The 19,879-nt window shown below is 52.0% G+C and overlaps 1 protein-coding gene across 2 annotated transcripts in view; it reads left to right on the top strand.

Annotated features, from left to right (window-relative positions):
- The window catches only part of RAB11FIP3 (RAB11 family interacting protein 3), a 77,278-nt gene that overhangs the window by 24,466 nt on the left and 32,933 nt on the right, over positions 1–19,879 (top strand). For both annotated transcript variants that reach the window (XM_041462135.1, XM_041462136.1), the window contains exon 3: positions 14,459–14,550. In XM_041462135.1, coding sequence (XP_041318069.1) covers positions 14,459–14,550 — 92 coding nt within the window. The remainder of the gene's footprint in view (positions 1–14,458; positions 14,551–19,879) is intronic.

Raw genomic sequence — 19,879 nt, forward strand, 5'->3', positions numbered from 1 at the left:
ACACCTGGTGTTTCTGCAGGGGGCTCTGAACATCTCTGTGCTCATTGCAGCTCACAAGGGTAAGGAGCGAGTTGTGTCACACACATCCTAGGAGCTGAAACATCTGTAACATCTGTCTCCCAGGGAGCAGCCTGCAGGCAGGGGGCCATGGGAGGTGCCCCTGCACCCAGGGGCACTGCTGGAGGTGGCAGCCAGTTTAGGGACCTCTGTGCCAGGCAGGGAAAGGTGCATTCCTGGAGCTCCCAGCCTCATCCAGCCCTTCTGCCTTGGCTTCTGATCCCTGAACAAAGGGCCCCTGTGCACTGAGAACACACAGTGCATCCACAGAGGCATGGATGCGTCCAGGAGCTCAGGGAGGGCCCCAGGATGGAAATAGTCACAGCTCTTTATTATTATTATTATTATTATTGTTTATTTTCTTAATGCTTCAACTAAAAGCCTGTTGGATTTGGGGAGATGGAAAATCCAGCTTGAGAGCCAGCACCCAAACCTGGAAACTCCAAGAGAGTTCCTGTTTGCAAGGAGGAAGACCTGGGAGACCCCTGGCAGTGCCAGCTTTGGAGGAGCTGGATCACAAATCCACTGTGCCAAGGGACAGATACTCCAGGGGCTGAATAAGAGGCTTGGAGCAGGAGGAGCACCTCCAGCTCCCCAGAGGCACTTCCAAAGGCTGGCTGGAGGGAAAAGCCTGGAGCTGGGAAGCTGGAGGAGGCAGGGCAGGATGCTGAACAGCAAATACAGGGCTGGGGGGTCAGGCTGTGGCTCTGCTGGAGTCTGGGTGGGAGTACTGCATTGTTCCTAATTGGAACTGGCAGAGCCTTTGTGGGGCTGTAGCTCTGCAATCCCCATCCCAGGAGCATCTCTGGGAGGATCTCAGGTGGCATTTCCAGGGTTTCTTCTATCCAATCTTGGAGTATCCCTGGGAGGATCTCAGGGGGCATTTCCAGGGTTTCTGCAGCCCTGTCCAGAAAAGTTGGTGAGCTCCTGGCAGCTGAGTGTCAGCTGGGAATTTCCTGAGAGAAAAGGCCACATGCAGCCCTTCTCCAAAAGTGGGATGTGAGTGTTGTGCCTTGTGGGAAAAATAGTAAAGGTAAGAAGAGGCAGAACCCAATCCAGCGATTTTTAGGCAATTTTCAAATAACACACAGGCAAAACTGAAAGAAAATCCCCCTGTTTTAATTAGAAGCCCTGAGCTTCTAACCTTTACTATTTTTCCCACGGTACCTTAAAGGCTTAGAGCCGGGAGGGGGCTGCACATCAGCTCCCAAAACCAGATCCACGGAGTTTTCTCACGTGCAGGCTGTGTGCCACATTCCCTGCTCCCACTGCTCTGGCTGTGCCTCGGGATGTGACAGTGCTCAGATGCCACCTCGGAGCCCATCGTGCCCAGGAGCCACTCAGTGCCACTCAGAGCCACTGCAGGGCAGCACGTGGTGGCTCAGATGGGCCCGGGAGAGCTGGGCTGGCTGCCCTGCTGCCCCGGATCCTGCTGGCTCCTGGGGGCATTCCCAGGTGGAGGATACCCAGTAAGGTAACCCCTGTTTGCTGTGTGTGGAGGTTTTTTCCCCCCTCTGTAGGATCTGCATTGCAGATGGGTTTTGCTAAGCAAAAGGAAAGCTTCCCTTGCCCAGGGATAATTCCAGAAGCCAAAGCTTGCATTCCCTTCCACTCCCAATCCCGCAGTTATTTCTGTCTGTGTGCATCCTCAGCGCTCTCTGCCCCACCTGGCTGCTGCAGGTGCAGTGGATTTGCAACAGGGGGTGGCCAGGCCCAGGTGAACATTGCAGCTTTTGCTTTTGAGAAGGAGAGCCTTGCCCAAGGCTCAGCAGATGGAGGCAGAGCTCGTGTGCACGTTTGACTAAACTCGGTGAGTGGCTGGCACCGCTTTGAGCACTTCCTACGTTCCCCTGGGATCTGCTGATCCCTGGATTCATGCAGCACTGCTGCAGTGGAGACCTCCCCGCTGCTCCTGCTGCTCCTAACCCTGGCTGAAGCATCATCCACAGGGACACAGCTCCTTTGATGGCTGAAGGTAGGACAGATGCCTCTTTGTGTACAGCTGGCGTGCAGGGAACAGGGGCTGCTGTGAATGGGAAATCAAGATTGATTCATGAGCGAGAATAAAACCCAAATTGCTCTCATTATGTCTTCTGCTTTTTTATTTTTGCCTTTGCATCTTGCTGTGCTCTGGCAGATCCATATGGATGTGCTATACATACTGCTGGTGGGGATAAGGACTTTAGGAAGATGAGTGTTAATTCTGCCCCTGAAAGGAGTGGAGATTTAAATGGCTCTTTAAAATTTATACGGATACTTGAAAAAAATATAATCCCTGTGCTGTTCTTGGGAGCTTGGGATTCTGCTCATCTCTGTGGTGCAGGAGGATGATTGTAGCACCAGGATTGTGCTTGTCAGGTTTGGGGTCCATGTGCTTGTCTGTGCCCCCTTCTGCCAGGGATAGGAGCGGCCAAGGCTTTCTTGAAATTAATTTGGATTTTTTTCCCTTGAAATAATGGTGCTTAGAGAGTTGTATTGAAAGCTACCGGGCCTGCCTATAAAAATTTGAGGGCTTCACTGGGGTTCTTCAGCCTAGAGAAAAGGAGGCTCGGAGGGACCTTCTGGCTTTGCACAACTCCCTGACAGGAGGGGACAGCCGGGGGAGTCGGGCTCTGCTCCCAGGGAACAGGGACAGGATGAGGGGGAATGGCCTCAAGCTGTGCTAGGGGAATCAGGTTGGACATGAGGAGGAATTTCCTCATGGAAAGGGTGGCCAGGCCTTGGAAGGGGCTGTTCAGGTGGGGGTTGTACTCCCCATCCCTGGAGGTGTCCAAGGAAGGCCTGGATGTGGCACTCAGTGCTCAGGGCTGGTGACAAGGTGGACACTGGGCACTGATTGGACTGATGATCTCAGAGGTCTTTCCAGACTCAATGATTCTGGGGTTCTGTTGAGTCTGTAACTCTGTGCTCCCAGGGAATGGGGAATTAGGAGGTCAGGGATGGAGCTGAGCTGCTTTGGGGGTGCTCTGTGGTCCCAAGGAGCTGGGGTCTGTCTCCATCCCTCTACTGACAGGAGGGTTGGGTGTATCCAGGGCACAGAGACCCCTCTGTGAGGGACTGATCCTCTGTGGAGATGCAAACAGCAGGAGAGCCAAGCAGGTGTGAATCCAGCCCACCTGGAGGCTGTTCCAGAGAGGAGCAGGACACAGGTACAGCCCCAGGGGAGGGACATTGTGCTGCTTGCTCCTCTCCTCCAGCCCCAGTGTCCTTGGAGAAGGAAAGTCCTTCTTCTGCTCCCAGGAGCCCCAAAATGCTCCTGTGTGTGTGGAGAACTTTCTCTCCAGCTGTGCAACCCCCAGGATCAGCAGATCCTGGCTGCAGCCCTCTTCCCCATGGCAGGGAGAGCAGGGAGGCCTGGGTGAGCAGGGGTCATTTTCTGTTCCCCTTGGAAGCTGGAGCAATTGCTGGGAGAGAGGAGCCGTGGAGCAGCTGGGAGTGGAACCACAATCACAGCATTCTTGAGCTCTTTTAAGTCCCTGTTTCTGCTATAATACAGACATAGAATCATTCAGGTTGGAAGAGTCCTTTGGAATCATTGAATCCAACCATAATGGGTTTCTCTAATACAATATACCAGGGAAAGGACTTGGGTGCTGATGGGGGGGGCACTTCTGGCTCAGCAGAGCAGTTTTTTCACTTGCATTTCTCTTTTGATTTTCATAAACACTTGTTTGTAGTGAATTCATCAGTGTGGCAGCTGGGTGAAGGGTGACACGGGGGGAGAGGCTGCTGGGTGCTCTGTGGCTCAGAGGGAGCTGTGCTTCCCAAAAGCAGCCTGGCACATGACATACTGCATTGACCTACTTTGGGGAAGAGGAGCAGAAGTGTTGGAGAGCTGTGTCCGTGGGCAGCTCCGGGATGAGAGCAGCAAGGAATGGCTCAAACACGCTGCTGGAAAATGCTGTGAATGCTCTGGGGGCCAGGAATGGGAGACTGGCATGGGAATGTATTTGTTTGAAAAGCCAGGTGTCTGCTAAGGATGGCAGGAGCCTTCCTTGAAGTGGAAAATGTAAAACTCCTGCCTCTGAATTATTATAATTTTGAAATTAAGGGGCTCTCAGACAAAGATATGGGAATAGGAATAACAGCTCCTTATTAGGGAAGAAAGTAAAAATAAAATAAAGATGCAATAATACAAAACAACACTGCCAGAGTCAGAATAGGAGCTGGCCCCCTGTGTGTCAGGGTGGTGGCACAGTCCCATCCCATGGGGGCTCAGCCCTCCTGCAGTGCCAGCTGTGGTTCTGCTGGAGCAGGGATCCTGCACAAGGCTGCAGTTTTCCTCTGCAGCTCCAGGGCTGCTGGAGATGGGCCTGCTCTTCCTCTGGGAATGCAGGGCAGGAGAAAGCTGCTCCTCTGGGAATGCAGTGGGCAAAGGCTGCTGTGCTGTTCCAGGCTCAGATTGTATCCAGGTAGGAATGCTTGGCTCCTCCCCTGGGCAGAGCATCTCCCCATGGGATGCTGGAATTTGATCAGCCCTGCAGGGACACTCCCTGGCCATGGACAGCAGAGATCTGCTGGAGGGAGGATGGGTTGTGGGAGAGATAAAGAAAACTGCCCAGTGAACAGGAGAGAACTGCCCAGCTCTGACAGCTGGGAACAGAATACACACCCCAGCCTAAGACAGAATCTCTGCCCCTCTGAGAATTCCTTCTTTAGGAATCTCTGCCCTTTCATGAATTCCTGCTATGGAGCACATGCCTGAGAAATCTGGCTGTGTCCAGTCACTGTCGTGGAGTGTAACAGGTCTGAAATACACCTTGAGTCCGAGGGAGTTCTGGTTCTGAGCTGGCATTAAAGCTGGGATCAAATCCCCAAAGAATCACTGCTGGTTCAGCATTCCTTGGGAGGGAAAAGCATTGCTGTGTAGCCAGATCTCCTGGAAATCAAAGCTATTTCCAGAGTGGAGAGACTTCCATGTGTCCTGAAGTGAAGGAAACTGTGGTGGCTTTTTGGCCCACAGACCATAACCCAACCTGATAAAGATAAATCTGATGCCCAAAAGAAAGCAAATTTTTTCTGGGAAAGGAGGATAAAACCCACTTCCTGTTTACCCAGGAAGATGAAAATAGGGAGCAGTGCTTTATTGGAGCTTTGGAGTAGTTCTTAGTGTGAAAAACACGTTCACTCTCCTGTGAAAATGTAAAAAGTTTAGTGAAGGACAATGGGAGACAAGGACCACAGAGCAAAGGTTATTATGGCTGGGTGCACCTTGGCACTGAGCCAAGAGCACCCTGTTATCTTCGGGGATACCCCTTAAATACCTTTTAATTACATCAGCCTGTTGCATATTCATAGACCCTTATGCATTGTAAACTTTTCCCCAAACTAGTTTACATGTTCCAAGAACCGTTCGGCACATCTCCTCCTTGGATCCACCTTTTTAGAGCATGGGTATTCCTTGGTTGTGGTTTTAGTCCTCTTTTTATCACCTCCAGTTTTTGGGCCTTGGTCCACACTGCCTTCAGACGGTGAGTGCTCATGGTTGTCAGATCTGTCCAGGTGTCCTCATCCTGTGCTCATTGGATGTTATCCCATCCAAGCAGGCATTTTAACACAAGCATACTTATATCAGCTATTTCACTACTATGTCTAAGCTTAATTAACAACAGAAATAAAAACTACATATTTATAACAGTTATTTTAATATTACACATATAAAATCCATTTTAATATTTGCAAAAAGCCAGTATTATAATATGTATCTACAACATTAGCATGCTCTTCTCTGGAGATGATGACTAAAGAGAAAAAAAGAGGCAGGTTCTGTTAAATAACATTTCTCCTCTTCCATCTCCTGCCTGTGTTTCTCCATTGCAGGATTCCCTTTCTGAGCTGTGCTGTTTTCCTCCACATCTGGTGCTGGGAATGCTTTTGGGAGCTGGGCTCGCCTGCGGTTTGGGGAGTGCGTGGGAGGAGGCTGGGCTGGGCTGGGCTGGGCTGGAGGCTGCACGTGGGTGTGGGTGGTGGTGGTGGTTCCTGTCCTGCCCGTTCTGCTGTCTCAGGTTTGGATGTTAGTCCAGAGTGAGGGATTGTCAGTGCTTGGACCAGCCCGGGAAGGTGGGGAATGTGTCCTTCCTCCTGAGCAGGAGCACCTGGACAGGGCTCAGGAGATCCCTGCCCCAGCTTGGGGGAAGGAAAGGAGCCCTGCAGAGCTCTCAGCTGTTTCTCCTGAGGAATCCAGTCAATCCAGAGTTATTAACAAAGGGATAATTACTCACCCAGGACTTCTGCTCCTCCCTGCCCAGCTCTGTCACAGCCTGGGGGCTGGGACTGCACTGGGTGACCTGGCACCCCTGTGACACCCTGGCAGGTTGGTGTGGCAAAAGCTTCTATCTCCAGAGCGTTTCCTTGCACAGGAGAGGCCGTGCGTGATGTGGATTTCCTGGAAATCAGGGCTGATTGGGAAGCAGCTGGGTGGGTGAGCAGCAGGTGGGATGCTTCCAGTGGGCATCCACACATTGGGAAAAACCAATTTTCCCAATTCTCTGGTGTTCTGGCTGAGCACAGCTCACATCATCTCACTCCCATTCTGCCTGTCCCGGGCTGTGTCCCCTCCTGGCCTGGTCCCTCAATGCCTTCTCCTTCATGATCCTCTTTTCCAAGCTCTTACAGTCCAAACTGCTCCTGTAAATCACTGGGCAGTTTATTCCTCTTTAGAACAGGAAGGACTTCTGCTAACGAGGCAATAGGAATTTTTATTAATGTAGTTAATAATTGCAGAGTGCTCAGCAGAGATGATGTGACAGCTTCTAATAAGACCTTCCCTGATGAGGGTGGGCAGCAGCTTGTTTGGATTCTGTTTCCATGTTTGGAATCCATGATCTTGGAGGTCTTCTCCAACCTGAGCAATTCTGTTTGTCACCTCTGAGTCCCTCGGTGCCTTCCTGGAGGCTTGCATTGAAAAGGTCTAGTTCCTCTCTGTGCTCCTTCCAGGGGATGGGTCAGGCACAGATAATGGCTGGGAAAAGGATCAAACCCCAATTTTACAGGACCCCCCCTTCATGATTTTGTTTTATTTTGGGTGATGTTTCCTATACAGAAGCCAGTTGGAGCAAAAGCACTTTAAATAATGCATCTCCCCTCTCCTTCAGTGACAGGTGGCACATGGTTTGGCTCTGTTTCCATGGGATTTTCTGGCAGTGTTGGAGTTAGGGGGACAAACAGGGAAGGGGATTCAAACATGCACCTTCAGGAGCATTTTCCTGTTACTCTGCATAGCTTTTAGGGGATTTTGGAGGACTGGGACTCCAAACTGCTCTACTGTGGCCAAGCAGCAGGAGGACACAGGGGCTGCTCAACCCTCCCTGCAACACAGAGGTCGTTTTTGAGCAGCACAGTCATCATTTCCAAGAGATGGCTCAGAACTGTGGAGCGCCACCTTGGAGAGAATTCTTCCTGCAGGTGTAGTTTAGTGCCTCTGCTCTTATGTATTTTCTGTCCCCAGTTTCCCCCAAACCCAGGCTGGCTTCTGATCAGGACATAGAGGGCAAGTCTGAGATCAGAGGCTTTATAAATAACTTCATAAATAATTTTCATTGGTGATTTTGCAGCTCTGTTGTTGAGGTTGGAGCCTAGGCTGGAGCAGAGGGTGTCTGTAGTGCCTGCCCAGGCTCACAGCTCTCCTGTCCATCACATCTTTTCCAGAGGCACGTGGGTGGTTCTGATCCAAAGCACCCCCCAGGGCTCAGTGACAGCTTTGGAGGGGCTTGGCATTAATTGTGGTCAGTTTTTGGTGTGGCTAGTGGAGGGCAGAAATGGCAAGTGAGACCTGACTGACAAATACTGATGCCTGCACGTTGATGGAAGTGTTGTAGGTGTTGAAGGTGTTCCCTTTAATCCTTGTGGGTCTGGAAGCTGTGCCTGGACCCACTCAGGCATTGCTCTGAAAATGAAATTTAGCCATGCTTGGAGGTAAGAACATTGTGAGCATTTTCTGGGCCTGGGGTTGGAAGCTCTGAGCTGGGGAGGATTGAACTGGGTTTAATTCTTATCCTTATTTCTCCATGTGGGAGCTTTGAGCTGGAAAGCTGAAGCCTTCAGGATGGAATGAGGGCATCCAGTCAGTCCCAGCCTGTGGAACTGCCTGGTTTCTACCTGTCTTATTTGGGGTGTCACAACCTCTGCTCCATTTGAGTTCCTGAGTCAGGGTTCTCTTTAATTTTATTTTGCTTGTGGGACAATCTTATGTAAAGATAAGATAAAATATAAATATAAAGATAAAATATATAAAAGAATATATAAAATATTTCTATATAGTCATAATATATTTCTATAACTATAAAATTAATATAAAATACATATAAGAAACTATATAAAGATATAAATATAAAATATAAAAGATAAAGACAAGCTATCTAGAGATAAGATTGTCTTTTGTGAGCGCCCGGGTGTGGAGCATCTCAAGGAGTTCCTGCTTCAGGGTTCTCAAACCCTGGACAGGAGAGTGGCCCTGGGTGTCCCCAGGGTTGTGTCAGCACTGAAGGTTGTGTCAGCACTGACTTGGGATGTTCTGCTGGTTCCATGAGCTCCTTCTCGAGGCCCTGCCTCAGTGTGTTCACAGAGCAGGGAGTGCAGGCCCATGGGGTAGTGGTGAGCTTTGCAGTGCTGGGTCAGTGGTTGGGCTCGATGATCCTGGAGCTTTTCCAGCCTTCATGATTCTGTCTGAAAATCCAGCTTAGTTTCCAGAAGTGTGGAGATTTGGAAGCAGAAGGAGTGAAAGTGCTGGAGGACATCAGGAGGTCTCTTCACCAGCAGCAAGTGCTATTTTGGAGGCTCAGGCTCTCCATCAGAAAGTGGCTCTAAGTGGCTCTAAGCCACTTTCTGATGGCCCCAGGCAGCACCTCATTTTCCACACCTCCAGCAGCGAGCCTTTGTTCCCAGCTGGCACAAGCCTGCAGGAATCTAAGCTGGTCCTGGTGACTGCTACACTTTGAGAAGACCACTCAGATGGCTGGGAATTAAAAATGAGATCCTGTGTTTTAAACTCAGCACAAATTCCAGGTGTTAAACTCAGCAGATTCCAGGTGTTAAACTCAACTCAGCACAAATTCCAAGTGTTAAACTCAACTCAGCACAGATTCCAGGTGTTAAACTCAACTCAGCACAAATTCCAAGTGTTAAACTCAACTCAGCACAAATTCCAGGTGTTAAACTCAGCACAGATTCCAGGTGTTAAACTCAGCACAAATTCCAGGTGCCAGGGGTGGCCTCCTGCTCTGTTTCTGGGGCAGATGTTCACCAGGCCTCTGGGATGAAGGGAGAGCAGCTGGATTTGTGCCTCCAAAGGGCCTCCATGCCATGAAGGGAATTCCTTTCCATGCTGTGTCTGGAGGAGGCTGCAGGGCCTGTGCCATGGGAAGGGGATCAGAGGGAATGTGTGATGAGCCCTGGTCAGTGAGAGTGATGCTTGGGAAATGAGGGGCTGCTGAAAAGCTTTAGCCAGGCTTGTACAAGCAACCTTCATTCTGCCACTGCCTCCCTGGGTGCCTGGGCTGCCCTTTGCTCCCTCCCCTGGGGCATTTTTGGGAAATGGTAGTTTGCAGTAAGTGCTCCTGCTCTGTTGGCCCATCTCTGGGGGAAGCTGAGCTGCAGGAAAGCATGGAGCAGAAAGCTGCTCTTTGCTGGGAGCATCAGATTATAAATGTACTCCTGGGCCACTTGGGGAAGGAGAAGGTGGGTGGGTGGGATTGGTGCTGGCTTTATCTCGCAAGGATCACTCCACATGGGTGCTGGAGCACGAGACCCTGAGCTGCACCTGGAAGTGCTGATAGTGGCTTCCCTTGTGCAGGATCCTTCTAAATTCCTACAACTTTTAAATCCTTGGCTGTCCGTTGTTTCCCAGCAGCATTCCCAGTAAGGCAGCTAGATTTATGTCACTTGTTTTCCCTTAAACCAAGCAGAACTTCATCCTGCTCCTTTCTGGGGTCTGTTCTGTGCCATTCAGGCAGGTTCCAAGCCTTATTCCCACACTGATCAGTGCAGGTCTGTGAGCTCACAAAATCCATCCTGTTGGAATCATTTGGAGCTGGAGGCTCTGTGGCTTACAGCAGTATGTACACTGTGTTGGTAGATGACTTAAATGCTCCTGAAAGGTTCTTTTTCTAGGTCATTCCTATATGAAGCTGATAAAACTGGCTCTGTGTGACCCATGTGTCACTGCTGTACCCACAGCCCTTCACTCAAGGTGCCTTTTCACTGCAATCCTGCCTTCTGGAAGCAGTTTTTAGAATCTATTTCAGGAGCTTTATCCCAGAACTGCTGCTCCTGAGGATTCCTGGGAGAGCCCAGGTGACTCTGGCACACCTGAGAGCTCTGAAGCTCAACAGGACATGGGAAGAGGTCTCATCCACCCCCATGGAGAACCCATGGAATTATTCAGGCTGGGAAAGCCCTCTGAGGTCATTGAGACCAACCATTCCTCCAGCACTGCCAGGGCCACCACTGACCCATGTCCCCAAGTGCCACATCCACATGGCTTTTAAATGGTGGCTTCCAGTGACAGGACAAGAGGAAACGGCCTCAAGCTGTGCCAAGGGAGGCTGAGGTTGGATATTGGGAATATTCCTTCATGGCAGGGATGATCAGGCACTGGCACAGTTGCCCAGGGCTGTGGTGGATTCACCATCCCTGGAGGGATTTAAAAGCCGTGTGGATGTGGCACTTGGGGACATAAATTAGTGGTGGCCTCGGTAGTGCTGGGAGAGCAGTTGGACTTGATGGCCTTAGAGGGCTCTTCCAGCCTGAATGGTTCCATGATGCTCTGGTGGTTTAGCAGCAAAGCTGTATGGAAAGTCTCTCAGAGCCTGATTTTTACCTTTCAGGTTTTTGGATGTTTATGGATGTGACTGGCCTGGCAGTGGGAGTAATGGATAGAGCTGGAAGTGCAGGAGAAGCTGGTCATGGACACTCAGAGGACAAAGGGCAGTCCCTGATGCTACCCCCAGCCCTGGGCAAACGCTTGGGTTTGAGCAGAGGAGGACAGAGGTGACCCCAAGTGTTGTGACCACATCAGCTCTTAGTGAGGAAGGATAAAGAGAAACCAGGGATGGGTGTCAGCAAGGAGAGGCTGCTTTGTGGAGTGAGGGGCAGGGAGAAGGGCATGTGAAGCAGGGCAGGGGTCAGCTGGGACTTGACTTTGATGTCCAGGGTGGAGAGCAGAGGGAACATGAGGGTCTGAGCTCAGCCTGTGCCACAGACTGGGGCTATTGAGTGCTGCTGCTGGTGGCCCACAGCCACCCCTGGCTCTGTTCCTGGTGTGGGGGGAGCAAACCCCTCCAGCTGTCACCACGTGGCTCCCTCTGCACCTGGGGACAATGCTCTCCACGTGGGGAGTGCCACTCCACACCAAAGGTCTCCGATTTTTTGGCTCCCGGAGTTTTTTGGCTCTTTTGGGCAGGAATTTGTGAGCTTAATGCAGGCTGTTGTGCTGGCAGACTTGCAGGCTCTCCATGGCAACTCTCCCCATACACAAAGCACCATATGGCTTTTTTTGGAGGGGGAGGGAATGAATCCAGCAGAAAAGTCAACCTTTGTTTGTGGTGCTGTTTGTCTTTGCTCTCTGTCACGCGTGGGGAGGTGGAAATATTGAATGCTGGCTCCTGGGCATGGCTTGTGCTGGCCATGCCACCACCAGGGTACAAGTGACATCTCAGATGGCCTTTCCTGGATTTTTACACTGGAATTTGCTGTGAAAATAAACCCATGGTACACAGAGACTCCCTCTTTGGGCTGGGCTCTCTGCACACAGATGGAGCAACAAGGATCCCGTTCATGCCCGGCATGTTCATTCCCTGAAGGGCTGGGAAGGCTCCAGAGCCCCTGGTTTGGGCAGGAGCTGGGCAGGAGGCAGGTGATGGATGGTAGGAGCTGCCTGTGCCTGTGCTCTGCCCATGCTTCATACCCCTGATTCCAAAGGGAAATCTTCACTTGCCTGCAAATCCTTCCTTTTCAAGCCCCTCTGGAAGAAACAAGGAGAATAAATATCTTTATCTGTGTCTGCAGAAGAGTAGGAAGTGTTTGTGTGTCTGCTTGGAGGGGGAGGAAGAGAAATGATGAGGGAATAAGGAGAAGGGAGCAGCCTGTGCCTTTGGGATGTGGTTCCAGGGGCTGCTCTGGGGTGCAGCAGGATCTCTGGAGATGGCCTGGAGCTGATCACTGCCGTGTGCTGGTGGGCAGGAGAGGTGGCTGCCTGTCCCCTCTGGGTGGTGTGACACAAATTGCCTTCCAGGAGCACTGTTTAGTTTTGGTTTTGTCCCCAGATGTAGGCAAAGGCTCCTCTTGGTGGCACCCACTGAGGTGAGCAGGTCACTGTCCCCATCTCCTCCCTGCTGTCAGCCACCAGGCTCAAATCCCAGAATAGCACCAGGGATAATTACTGGGAAAACTACTCCAGATTGTAGGCTGAGGCTCATAGGGGGAGCTGTGCAGGTGGGGACAGAGGGACATTTGGGGAGAGGGACAATGCCATCTTCAGATTATACAATCATTAAGGTTGGGAACAACCTCCAAGGTCATTAAGTCCCAGATCCTCCTATGCTACCCCAACAGTCAGAGCAGGAGGTGGCCTTGCCCTGAACAGGGTGCCCAGGCAGCAGCAGCAGCATTTCCAGCTGTATCCCAGGGCCCTGCTCTGGCTTTGCAGCTGGAGGAGAGCTCAGAGCAGCACCACTGCTGCTGCCACAGTGGGACAGCAGTGAGATATTGAAGTGACCAAGAGCACCTTTCCCCTGCTGTAGCCCTGACCCTGTTGAGCACAGTGTTGTGTCTGGCACTGGAAAAGCAATTTGGGTCATTCCTGCAGTGGATTCACAGCCTGACCCTGGGAGTCAGGCCCAGGTGAGGGGAGGGATCATTTCTTCGTGCCATGTGTTCAGCTTCTCCCACCCCAGGGAACCCCTCAGGTTGGTGGCTCCAGTATCTCCTGGGGCTCCAGTATCTCCTGGGTGCCCACCTGTGCGTGCATTTAATGGTCAGCAGAGAGGCCCTGGGGATGCTGTTCAGGTGGGAGGTGTTGCTGCAGGCCTGTGCCCAAATCAGAGATTCTCAGAATGCTTTGGGTTGGAAGAGACTGTAAAATTCATCCCATCCTACGGGCAGGGACACCTTCCACTGTCCCAGGCTGCTCCAAACCCCATCCAGCCTGGCCTCGGACACTTTCAGAGATCCAGGGGCAGCCACAGCTTCTCTGGGCACCCTCTGCCAGGGCCTGCCCACCCTGCCAGGGAAGAATTCCTGCCCTCTGGCAGTGGGAAGCCATTTCCTGTGTTCTGTCACACCAGCCTCTTGTCCCAGGTCCCTCTCCAGCTGTCCTGGAGCCCTTTGGGCACTGGAAGGTGTTCCTGGATCCTTCTCTTCTCCAGGCTGAGCAACCGCTGTTCCTTGACCAACCCCTAATCCCTTGACCTTTTACCAGATGTATGAAATGACCACAGTGTGATTCCTTAATGAAAAATGGCCTTTCTTGATACCTGGAGAGGGGCCCTGAGCGGGAGCTCTGCCTGTGCCTCTGGATGAGGCTGGCACTGTCCCACCTGGGCAGCCACAGTAGGACAACCTATGTGTCCCTTTGTGGGGCCTGGGAGGGGGCTCTGAAAGGCACAGAAAGGTGACCCTGTCCCCCCACAAATCCTTGTGCATTCCCTGGGAGCACGGCCGAGTGCCTCCCCCTCCTCTCCCGGCCCGGTTCCTCGGCAGCCATGGCAGCTCCGAGGCGTGTGGGCTCGAGCCTGCTGTTTATTTTGGGACTGCAGCACTGCTCCCGATTCGGTGCCTGCAGGCCGGGATCTAGGCCGTGTGCCGGATTGGGCATTAGCTGGTGCTTGAGGGAGCGCGGGGAATTCTCGCTCCTTTCCTCGCTGGCAGGGCCGAGCAATGCTGCAGACGGGTCTGTGGGCTGGGAGGAGGAATTCATGTGGAGGCTCCCTGGCTGCACAGCTCCTGTTCTTGTGCGGGCGCTCCTGACGGTGCGGCCGCGGGAGGAGCAGGCGCCGCGGAGCTGCAGCCTGCCTTCCCCGCCGTTCCCATGGCGCTTGGCTGTCACACACACATCCCAGGCATTCCCTGCCCACAGCGGGATTAAAGCCTACTGGGAGAGGAATGAGAGGATGCAGGGAACGGAGATAGGGAAAGGAATGGAGGGGTAGGGATGAATGCAGGAGCCGGCCCCATTGGAGCAGCAAGGGGCCGTGTAGGATTTGTGGCAGTGAGAAGCCCAGCCATTGCCCTCAGCCCTGGTGCAGGTGGGATGCCTGGGAGCAGGGGCCCTTCCTGAGGGCTGGAGGCGCGGGTGTGTGCACACAGAAGTTCCTGTCCCACCGCTGTCACATCTCCCAAAGGCACCCTGGGCGTGAGGGTGCGGATTTCCCTCTGGGTGATCGCAGCTGTGTTTTTCCCCCTGCAGACCCTGACAGCCAGCTGTATGATATGGGATATACCCCCGAGGAGGAAGCCCCGGCCTGCCCCGATGAGTTTGATGACTTCGTCACGTTTGAGGCAAGTATGAGCTCTGTTCGTTCCCATAAATGTTGGCTGCACGTGGAGTGGGATTTGGGCATGGAGGCTCTGCCTGGGGAGAGGGGAGTGTGCTTTGCCGGGCTCAGGGATGCTTAACATGTAAAGACAAATTCAGTCTCTGGATGACAGGCCCAGAGAACCTGCACCAAGCATTTGGTGTTGTTTAAGTTAAAATTGGTGTTGATAAAACTGAAAGAGCAGAGCATGGTGCTCTGGGTGGAAAGGGAGCCCCTTTCTGTGGCGAAGCACTGGTGACGCAGGAAGGGGACCTGCTGCTCTTGGGTTTGGCTTCCTGCTGGAGTTTCTGAGCCTGGAAAACCTGGGCTTGGTTTTGAGATGTACCAGCCAGGAGCCTGCCTGAGAGGCACAGCAGAGCAGTGGGATTTTGACGTTTGGTGCTGTTTGGCCGGTGAAAGGCAGCGCAGAGGACAAAAATCTACATTTTCTCTCTATTCTTGGGCTTGATGAAGGCTGTTTCTCTGATTTGGGTTGTTTTCCTCTAGTTAAAGCCTCCATGCCTTGGTTCCCTCCTGCATTCCTTACCACACGGCAGTGATCCTGGTGTTCCCAGCTGGAAAGGACAGACCTTTTTGTCTGTGCCTGGGGGTTTTGGGCTTAGCTTGGAAGGCTTCACCCATTCCTGCTCTGTGCCTTCCAGCCTGGAGCAGGAGGTGCTGCAGGAGCCTTGGGAGCAAAGGGATGGCTGGGTCCCTATCCCACGTGGGGACTGAATAATTCCCCTCTGCTTTTTCTTTTCCAAACTTGCCTCTTCAGGGGTGTGACATCTGTGTCATGGTAGCCTGAATGTTTTTGGGGTTTTCCTGTGCAGGACCAGGACCTGGGCTCTGATCCTTGTGGACCCATTTCCACTCAGGATATTTTATGATTCTTTGTGATTTTTATCACACTACTTGTTGCTGGCAGTGAGACTCCTGACCTGCTATGTATTTGCATGCAAATATATTTATTTATATCTGTGTGTATTTTTGCTTGGTATAGTCTGTAGTACATAATTTTGGCCTTGTGATTTCTTGATAAAAGGTTAATGATAGCCTGGGTGTTGGACAGCTGGTCCTAAAATCATGGAATGATTTTGGTTGAAGGGACCTCAAAGCTCATCCAGTGCCACCCCCTGCCATGGGCAGGGACACCTTCCAATATGCAACATCACTCCAAGCCCTGTCCAACCTGGGCACTTCCAGGGATTCAGCCATAGCTTCTCCAGGCAAGGTTGAATATTGGTTTATTTTTCCTTTTTGAAAGGTAGTTCCAAGCCCCAGGAACAGCTGAGGAGAAGTGGGACAGGAAGGCCGGCAGGGAGATGGATTTCCATGGATTTTAGGTGGTGCAGGGTCACAAATGTGCATTTTTAACAATGGACTGAGCAGTGTGGAGGCTGTGACAGGAAAAGGCTTTCACTTTTTGCTCCTCAGACCTGTGTCAAGGGACCATCTTGCCTGAGATTCCGAGCAGGGATGTTTTCCAAGGGCTAATTTAACATAGATGAGCTCTGGAAGCTATTCTGGGCAGCAATACCAACAAGGCAGGTGTGTGCCCCACTGGGGTGAAATACTTCTGCTGCTGGGCCAGCCTTTCCTTGTAAAGACAAGGTGACCCAAAGGAAAAAGGTGATGAGTCCTGAAATCTCCTTTTCCAAAAGGTCTGAGTGGATTCAGTGTAGTCATCTAAGGGACAGCTCTACGTTTAACATGCCGGGGAAGAATTATCCTTGTTGTCTTGGATACATGATTCAAAATAATTTCCAGCCTGCCAGGATTTCGTAGAGGTTCAGCAAATGAGAACATGCTCGAGAAATACCACTCAGCCTTGGGAGTGTAAAAATAAACTGGAGTCTTGGGGCGAGGGGGTTTTTGTTCTCTTCTGGCTGAGCTGTGAGCTCCCAACGTGCCTTTTATCCCACATGTCCTGGAGTGCTGTGCCTTGGAAAGCTGGAGCTGGCCCAGGGAGGGAGAAGCTGTGGCGCAAAGCATCCTGCTGGGAGCAGCAAAGGTGTGTTCCTCATGGGAGCACTGGGAAAAGAGCTGGAGAGGGCTCCAGCAGAGCCTTCTTCCTTAGGTGCAGCAGGCTATCAGCCAGGCAGAGAACAGAATAAACTGCTGTTCCCATTACCTGTAGTCCATCTTGCTTGGATTCTCTAGAAGAGATGGGGGGCGGGGGGGAAATCACTTTTCAAAGTGAAACCATCACCTTTCCTCAGAGTAAACTTCTCACTGCACCAAGCAGCAGTTTGGGCTCTGGGGTATCCCTGTGTCAGCCCTGGGAGGATGCTGCACCAGGACACACAGCTCAACACACCCCAAAACACACCTGGGACACCTCAAGCACTGGGTGAGCCCCTCTGGCTGTGGCAGGGCCGTGGGGGGAAGTGGCACAGCTGGGATTTCTCCTCCCCTGTCACATCAGAGCTGAAAGAGTTGCTGCATTTGCAGAAGTGCTGGGAGCAGTTTGTGGTTATTGAGTGGAGCACTGGCTGTGGTCCCTCTTAAACAGCCCAAAATCCCAGTGGCTGGAGTGCTCAGCTCTTCCAAGTGCTGGGGTCTGACAGGAGCTTTTCTCCTCAGTGTTTGTTCAAACAAGTGTAAACAAGTGCTTTAAGCAGTCTCCAGGAAAATGCCTTCTCTTTGTTAATAAGGTTGCTCTGCTTGATGAGTCATGTCCTCTTCTGGTGACTGTCATCAGGAGAGCTCAGCATCCATGGAAAACCCTGAGAGCCCAGAGCTGGGGACTTTCACCCAGTATTTGCTCTCCAGAGAGAACCACCAACACCTGTTTCCTCCAGGAAAAGGCTTTTGAAGGGGACAAGGTGTGAACTCAGGAATTTGTAATGTTGGATACTGCCCCAGTTCAGCCACTGGCGTGGCTCTGGATGTGCCATGGATCTCCTGGCTCCTGTTGCACCATTCCAGGAGTGTCCAGCAGACAGGGCTGTCTGTTGAGGTGCTTCCAGAGAGGATTCCTGCTCCTGTGGCTCCACTGAGACAGCAGCTCCTGCAGCCACGTGGCTTCTCATGCCTCCAGCTGGGCTTGCAGGTGGCTCATCCCAGTCCCTGCAGGTCCTCTGTGACACATTCAAGAGGAACCTCATCCCTGTGCACCCAGCTGGAGCAGGGAGAGCATCACCTGGCTGGGATCACCTCCCAGTGTGTTCCTCCTGCCTCAGGTGGAAGCATGGTGGTTGCTGGGTGAGAAACCACCAAAAACTAATGACAGCCTTCCTGCTTTGTCAAAGTCACATTGAAGGGAGCTTGGAGCTTTTCCATCTGGACACCTGAGCCCTGCTTTCCCCCAGGCTGGGCTGGCACAGCTTGGCTGCTGACTGCCTGGAAGGTGGGAGTTCTCCTTGCCTCCCTTGAGAGCTCCTGTGGTGCTCATGACTCAGTGCTGAGGCACAGGACTCATTTGGAATGCTCTGGGGGACACGGAGGGGAACTTGGAGTTAGTTTTCTTGGAATCATGGAATCATTTAGGCTGGAAAAGGACTCCAAGATCGACCATCAGCCCAGCACCAGAGGGATACCTGCTATGCCTTGCCCAAGGGTGAGGGCTCTGCCCCTCTGCTCTGCTCCTGGGTCGGGTGAGCTCCATTGGGCAGTGCAGAGTGGGAAGGATAACTCCAGAAGAAGGAAAACGAGGCATGAAAATGCTGGGATTGGGCTGGGATGAGCGTGGAGATGTATAACTAACTTCAGGTGGGTTAGAGGCACAGCCAATGCTCTGTAAAGGCTGCCTGGGAGCACCATGAATACCCCAAACAGGGATTTCTAGCTCTGGGAACTCGTGTTTTGGGCCAGTAGGGTCAGAGGAAGGCTCTGGTTGAGCTCTGCAGGACAGGGCAGCCGTCAGTCCTGCGGATGCGGTGCCTTGTGCAGGACTGTTGCCATCTGCTGGGCAGCTGCCGTGGCTCCTGCTGGGAGCAGCCAGGGAAACACATTCTGCACAGCCACAAGAGGGGAATTTGGCTTTCCCTGGAAGCCTTCACCGGCCCAGGCACGTCCCCTCGGGCTATTTGTATAGCAGGGAAGGAGTAGATCTGGGGAGGAAAATGGGACTTGGGCATGTCCCAAGTTTTGTGTATTTTGGGAGTAGGAGCTACTCCTGGCTCTCCCAGCCTGCCTGCCTACAGGTGCAGCTGGGAGAACTCCAGCTCAGAATATTCTGTGACATTCTGTGCAACACTGAGCAGCAGCTTTATGGCCAACACATCAACTCTGTGAAACTTTAACTCCATTACAGCCAGGACTTTTTTCCATGTTGAGCAATTCAATTTAAGGCTTCTTTGAGGGCAAAAATCCACATTGCTGAGTTTCTCCAGCTGCTCAGAGCTTCTGCAAAGGGGACCAGGGACTTGCAGGGCCCCAGCTGTGTGTTGTAACACAGAAGCTGTTGTGGGAGCACGTGGGACCTGTTCCCAGAGGCATCACTGCCATTCCTGGCGCCTTGTGTTTTGCAGGGAGCCCACGCGGGGTGGCTGTAGGATGTGGTAGTTGAGATGGTCACAATACAAAGCAACACTCAATTTTCACAAGACTTCAAACCTGTTTTTGTTTTAGCGTGCATGGTTTTTATACATTCTTACAAAACTCCTAGGTTTACACTTTACTCATTGGTCAGGAAAGACAAAGGAAGTGTTTATTGGAATAGACAGTTGCAGGTTTCTCTTATTTGTCTTTCTTAGTTTCTTAGTTTCTATGACAACAACCTTGGTAGGAAATTCTTCCAGGGACAAACATGGATCCTCTTATCAAACTTCTCTCTGGCTGACAGAAGTCACTGTAAAACCTCTTCCACAGTAGGAGGCTGCTGTATGCTCCTTGTGTCCCCTCCTAGTAGCCCTGTGGACCTGAGCCCTCCTTTCCTAGTGCAGAATTCCCAGGAAGATACTTTCCTTCCCCAAGGCAGAGCTGGGCCTGGTGAGCACAGAGTGTTTGGGAGGGCCCTGCTTTGCAATCTGTGGCATTTTAGGTGAGGTTTTTTTCCTCCTCTTCCTCTCCACACCACTGTTACCACAGGGTGCATGTGTGGCAGGGGCTAGCCAGGCTGAAAAGATGGGATTGAGCTTTGTAACCTCCTCTCAGCTGTGCAAGGGGCTCAAAGCAGCAGCACAGGCCTGGGTTCAGCCGTTCCCTGGCTGTCCTAACCCAGGTGTGAAGGGCTCCTGGTTGGAATGGGGACGTGGAGGTGAGAGCTCAGGTTTTCTGTACCAGAGCCAATCCCACCTTCTGGAATGGCCTCAGTAGGCCTCTGCTCACAGGGCTGACCCAAAAGCACCATGAATGAAATGGTCACA

The sequence above is a fragment of the Pyrgilauda ruficollis genome, unplaced genomic scaffold (genome assembly GCF_017590135.1).
Source record: "Pyrgilauda ruficollis isolate IOZ18807 unplaced genomic scaffold, ASM1759013v1 scaffold16, whole genome shotgun sequence".
Classification (NCBI taxonomy): domain Eukaryota; kingdom Metazoa; phylum Chordata; class Aves; order Passeriformes; family Passeridae; genus Pyrgilauda; species Pyrgilauda ruficollis.